This window comes from Triticum dicoccoides, chromosome 3B (genome assembly GCF_002162155.2).
Source record: "Triticum dicoccoides isolate Atlit2015 ecotype Zavitan chromosome 3B, WEW_v2.0, whole genome shotgun sequence".
NCBI classification, from domain to species: Eukaryota; Viridiplantae; Streptophyta; class Magnoliopsida; order Poales; family Poaceae; genus Triticum; species Triticum dicoccoides.
Window position 1 is genome coordinate 383,986,013 of NC_041385.1, and position 6,147 is coordinate 383,992,159.

A 6,147-nucleotide genomic window follows, 5' to 3' on the forward strand; every position below is an offset into this window, starting at 1 on the left:
ACGGATTTTTATGTGGATGTGTAAATGCCTTATTTCCGTGGGTGCATGCAATTTGCACTGGTGGTTGAGCCCACATCCCCTCACCGTCCTTCGAGCTTGAAACATTCTCAGACCAAAACGTGTGATCCTTCATCGCCGGATGCCCTTGGTAGGGTTTCGAAGGCTGGAAGTCTCGTTCAAGCTAGGTTTCCATGGCGGCAATTTCAAGCTCCGTGTTAGCGTAGCAGCACAATCTGAAAGCAATGATGAAGGAGTTAGGTCACCCTTAGGATTATCGAGATGACTCGTAATTTTGAGAAGAAGGCAACACAGAAGGCTGAATAATGTGTCAGTTGGCTATAACTCGAGGTCATACAGATAGAGACTATACCAAGTTCTGGTTGTACAATACAAAGTTTTTAATTTCGGACATCACCAAAATATGCGAAATTTTGGAAATTATTTCGTATTTTGAGTTTCCAATATTCAATAAATTTTAATGATTTTAACCAATTTAAAATTTTACCTTGAATTGGGTTTGAAATTTCAGGGTTACAAGTATTTTGGACCCCATCAAAATATGCATTATTTTTTTGGAAATTATGATTCATGGTTGTACAAGAACATGAGATCCCTCGCAAAAAAAAGAAAAGAAAAAAAGAACATGAGATCGGCTTGGGCACCAAATTCGTGTCCGATAGGAATTAGGAGGGAGGGAGAGTACCAAACCACCCGCGACAGCGAATAGAAAATTGAGAGGGTTAAAGCCTCACAGTAACACGCCCCTTAATCCCTCTACAAAAAAACCCTACATCCCCATCGCTCCCCTTCCACCCTCCACTTCGCCGCCGCCTCCTCTTCACCACCAACCTTGTTGCGCGCCTCCGCGCCGCCGCCGCCGCCATGGCGACCTCACTCTCATCCCACTCCCAGCTGCGCGCATGCCCCTCCCACGCCCACCGCGCCACCGTGCTCTCCCGCTCCCTCCTCCCCTTCCCGCGCCGCCACCACGGCTCCTCCCGCCGCGGCCTCTCCGCCCGCTCCGCCTCCTCCAACGGCGCCGCGCAGGACACCGCCGTCACCGTACGCCACTTTGCCGCGGAGCCCACCAAGGGCGGCAAGCTCTCCGGCGTCAAGAAGATCATGATTCTCGGCGCGGGGCCTATCGTCATCGGTCAGGCGTGCGAGTTCGACTACTCCGGCACACAGGCTTGCAAGGCGCTCGTCGAGGAGGGATACGAGGTGGTGCTCGTCAACTCCAACCCGGCCACCATCATGACCGACCCCGACCTCGCCCACCGCACTTACATCGGGCCCATGACCCCGCCGCTCGTCGAGGGCATCATCGCCAGTGAGCGCCCCGATGCGCTCCTCCCCACCATGGGCGGACAGACGGCGCTCAACCTCGCCGTCTCTCTCGCTGAATCCGGCGCGCTCGATCGGCTCGGTGTGCGCCTCATCGGCGCTTCCCTCCCTGCTATCCGCGCTGCGGAGGACCGCCAGCTCTTCAAGCAGGCCATGGACCGCATCGGACTCAAGACGCCCCCCTCTGGCATCGGCACCACGCTCGAGGAGTGCCTCGCAATCGCCAAGGACATTGGTGAGTTCCCCCTGATTGTCCGACCAGCTTTCACACTTGGTGGCACTGGGGGAGGCATCGCCTATAACAGGGCCGAGTTTGAGGACATTTGCCGGTCTGGTCTGGCGGCTTCACACACGCAGCAGGTGCTTGTGGAGAAATCCCTGCTCGGGTGGAAGGAGTACGAGCTGGAGGTGATGCGTGACATGGCCGACAATGTGGTCATCATCTGCTCCATTGAGAATATCGACCCCATGGGCGTGCATACAGGCGATTCAATCACGGTGGCGCCTGCTCAGACGCTCACTGATAAGGAGTACCAGAGACTCAGGGACCACTCTGTGGCCATCATCCGGGAGATTGGTGTGGAGTGCGGTGGTTCCAATGTGCAGTTCGCTGTGAACCCTACAGATGGGGAGGTCATGGTGATTGAGATGAACCCCAGGGTTTCAAGGTCATCAGCTCTTGCATCAAAGGCGACTGGGTTCCCGATAGCCAAGATGGCAGCAAAACTCTCAGTAGGTTATACGTTGGACCAGATTCCAAATGATATCACAAAGAAGACGCCTGCTAGCTTTGAGCCCTCTATTGACTATGTTGTCACAAAGGTAATGGTTTTAAATCTGTTTGCAACCTCTTTGGGGCACAATAATTTACAGCATGCCAACCTTGTGTCGTATAGATGGTGTTTGCTGCAACTTCCAACTGTAGTACCGATAGCTTACTCTTTATGTGCTCTGCATGCCATAGAACTTTTCAACTGCTAATGATTGGTTTGGCCAGTATACTCTCCAGATATTTTAACAAGATGAGTAAAATTTCTTATTCCTTGCTTAAGGGAATTGTCATATGTGCATCGGCATCTCCCTGTCAGAAGAAGTTCAATGGTGCTTCTTTATTCGACTAAAGATAAAGTAGTACTGCTTAGTTATCCTTTATCTCTTGCACGGTTTACTTCATGTTGCTTCACTTATGTTCTTGGCTACATTAGTCAATTCAGAACCCAAACATCACAATCAAATGAGTTCCTATTTTGTTCTTTATATTGGAGCTCTGCATCTTTGACTAATCTAATTGCTGTGTTCCTACTTCTAATAGCTAGCCCACCAAATATTGAATCTGTAAAGCATAACCTGATATCAAGGAGACTGTCATGTTTGTAATTTTTTTTCTATCTCATAGCTTTTCTCAGATATTATCTCATGTTGTTCTTACTGCAAATAATTTAACATCCGCATGTTGGAATATACTCGAGAAGCAGTAAGCAGTGATCTAGCTACTTATATTGATTTGCTCATTTGCATGTTCTTTATGTTTTTCATCATTCGATGGTTGTACTTGTACTGTTAGTTCAGCTCAGCTAATGTATTGTATTTGCTTTGCAGATACCGCGATTTGCGTTTGAGAAATTCCCTGGTTCTGAACCAATATTAACCACACAGATGAAGTCTGTTGGTGAGTCAATGGCATTAGGGCGGACCTTCCAGGAATCTTTCCAGAAAGCTGTTCGTTCCTTGGAGACTGGCTTTGCAGGGTGGGGTTGTGCACCCATCAAGGAACTTGACTGGGACTGGGAAAAGATAAAATATAGCTTACGTGTACCTAATCCAGATCGTATCCATGCTGTTTATGCTGCTTTCAAGAAAGGCATGAGGGTTGAAGACATACATGAAATTAGTTTTATTGATAAATGGTTTCTTACAGAGCTCAAGGAGCTAGTTGATGTTGAGCAGTTCCTTGTTTCAAAGAACTTAGACCAGCTCTCAAAAGATGACTTCTATCAAGTGAAGAGGAGGGGTTTTAGTGACAAGCAGATTGCATTTGCGACATCTTCGTCAGAAAGTGATGTGAGAGCGAGGCGTTCTGCATTAGGAGTCACTCCGACATACAAGCGTGTTGATACCTGTGCCGCTGAGTTTGAAGCCAACACCCCGTATATGTACTCTTCATATGAGTATGAATGCGAGTCAGCTCCAACTAATCGGAAGAAAGTCTTAATATTGGGTGGTGGACCCAATAGGATAGGGCAGGGTATTGAGTTTGATTACTGCTGTTGCCATGCCTCATTTGCGCTCCGAGAGGTTTGTTTCAACTTCATTTGTTTCCACCTTACTTTTTATCGCCAGTGTTTCGTCAAGAGTTTAATAGGCAATTACATTCTGGTATAGGCTTCCTTTTTTAAATATAAAATTGTAGCGCTGACGTAATAAATTTCTTTGTCAGGCCGGATATGAGACTATAATGATGAACTCCAATCCGGAGACTGTCTCAACTGACTATGATACCAGCGACCGGCTGTACTTTGAACCATTGACAGTTGAGGATGTAACAAATGTCATTGATTTGGAGCGCCCAGATGGTATAATTGTGCAGTACGGAGGGCAAACTCCTCTAAAGCTCGCCCTTCCAATACAACGCCATCTAGAGGAGAAGAAGCTGCGGTCTGCTTCAGGCACAGGATTTGTGAAGATATGGGGAACGTCACCCGATTCTATTGATGCCGCAGAGGACAGAAAAAGATTTAACGCAATTCTTGAAGAGCTTGGGATTGAGCAACCTAAAGGAGGGATAGCAAGAAGTGAGTCTGATGCGTTGTCAATTGCTTCAGAAGTAGGCTACCCTGTTGTTGTCCGGCCCTCATATGTTCTTGGTGGACGAGCAATGGAGATTGTGTACAATGATGAAAAATTGATAAAGTACCTTGCGACTGCAGTGCAAGTAGATCCAGAACGGCCTGTCCTGGTGGATAAATATCTGAATGATGCAATTGAAATTGATATTGATGCATTAGCAGACTCAGTTGGGAATGTTGTGATCGGTGGAATTATGGAGCATATTGAGCAGGCTGGTATACATTCTGGTGATTCTGCATGTTCCCTTCCCACTAGAACGGTCTCAACCAAGTGCTTAGATATTATTCGGTCATGGACCACAAAGCTTGCAAAGCGTCTCAATGTCTGTGGGCTCATGAACTGCCAGTACGCTATCACTCCTACTGGTGAGGTGTACCTTCTTGAGGCAAATCCTCGAGCTTCACGCACAGTCCCTTTTGTCTCAAAAGCAATTGGCCACCCATTGGCTAAATATGCATCTCTAATCATGTCTGGAGTGACCTTGCCAGAGCTTGGGTTTACGAAAGAAGTGATTCCTAAGCATGTTTCTGTCAAGGAGGCTGTTCTTCCATTTGAGAAATTCCAAGGCTGTGACATTCTTCTTGGACCAGAGATGCGCAGCACTGGAGAGGTTATGGGCATTGACTATGAGTTTTCTGGTGCGTTTGCAAAGGCCCAGATTGCCGCTGGACAGATACTCCCTATAAGTGGCACTGTGTTTGTTAGCCTAAATGACTTGACTAAACGCCACCTTGCTGAAATTGGGCGTGGGTTCCGTGAACTTGGGTTCAACATCATTGCAACATCTGGAACAGCCAAAGTACTTCAGCTTGAGGGCATCCCAGTGGAGCCAGTTCTGAAGATACATGAGGGGCGGCCAAATGCCAGAGATATGCTCAAGAATGGTCAGATACAGGTGATGGTGATAACAAGCTCAGGCGATGACCTTGACTCGAGAGATGGCCTCCAGCTGCGTAGGCTAGCTCTGGCCTACAAGGTGCCCATAATCACAACTGTGGATGGTGCACGGGCTACCATGGACGCCATCAAGAGTATGAAGAACAAGTCAATTGAGATTCTTGCATTGCAAGACTATTTCCAGCCTGCCGATGCACCACAGAAGTTGCCCGCTGCACAAGCTGCCCCTTAGGGTCATGTACCCTCATGCTCGCCCTTTTCCATCTAATGTCTTTATTATTCTAATATATGAACTAGAATCCTGCGCCATGTAGGATTTTGTTTACCTGCTGCTACGATAGTCGCACCTACTGCATGCGCAAAGGCAAGTGTCGGCCTGGAGATCACATTTGGTTGCTGAGCGTTGGGAGTCAGAAATTGATATTGGGGATATTTGTATTTTTACCATGTAAGAGTAGGGTCGGCATCTACCTATAGAATAAGGCCTCCAGTTGCAATCTGATGGTGGTATCATCTCCCATACTGGAGCATGTACTTGTATCCCCGAGGTGCAAATTTGAGCAACTTATCTATATTGTACTGTATTTGTCCCCAAACATTGTGATGATAATTTTTATCTGCCATGCTCCTGGTTATCCCCGAGGCGGTTTCTATCAGGTTCTCTTGCAGTTTGTTTGCATCTCCACATAAAAATCCTGCTGCGCTTGAATTTTGGAGAATTTGATCGTCTCAATGTTTGTTAATTCACTTCCGCTTCGATAGACCCCCTGTAAACACAAGGAGGGCTGAGATTGCCCAATACCCCTTCATAACAAAGGGTAGGATGGGCATATTTAAAAAAAAGATTCCCCCGCCGGCCAGCCCACCCGCAAAAAAAAAAACAGTCAGAGGTATACGTATATGAATACAGGCCGCCCGCCCGGGAGGGAAAAAAATTGAACCGGCCGCTCGCAGTCAACGCTCGTCTTCCGCGCCGCGCCGGTCCCACCCCCACGCAATCCCGCACCCATCGTGTGGCGTGTCGCCCGCCAACCACGGCGCTCGAGGCGCGCATGCACG

At 47.9% G+C, this 6,147-nt stretch overlaps 1 protein-coding gene across 1 annotated transcript; it reads left to right on the forward strand.

The window, feature by feature from the left end:
* Positions 1 to 788: 788 nt before the first annotated feature.
* Positions 789 to 5,741, forward strand: LOC119276119 (carbamoyl-phosphate synthase large chain, chloroplastic). Its single transcript, XM_037557111.1, has 3 exons — positions 789 to 2,166; positions 2,944 to 3,639; positions 3,782 to 5,741. The coding sequence occupies exons 1-3, from the start codon at positions 883 to 885 to the stop codon at positions 5,318 to 5,320; spliced, it is 3,519 nt and encodes a 1,172-aa protein (XP_037413008.1). The 5' UTR covers positions 789 to 882; the 3' UTR covers positions 5,321 to 5,741.
* The last annotated feature ends 406 nt before the right edge of the window (positions 5,742 to 6,147 follow it).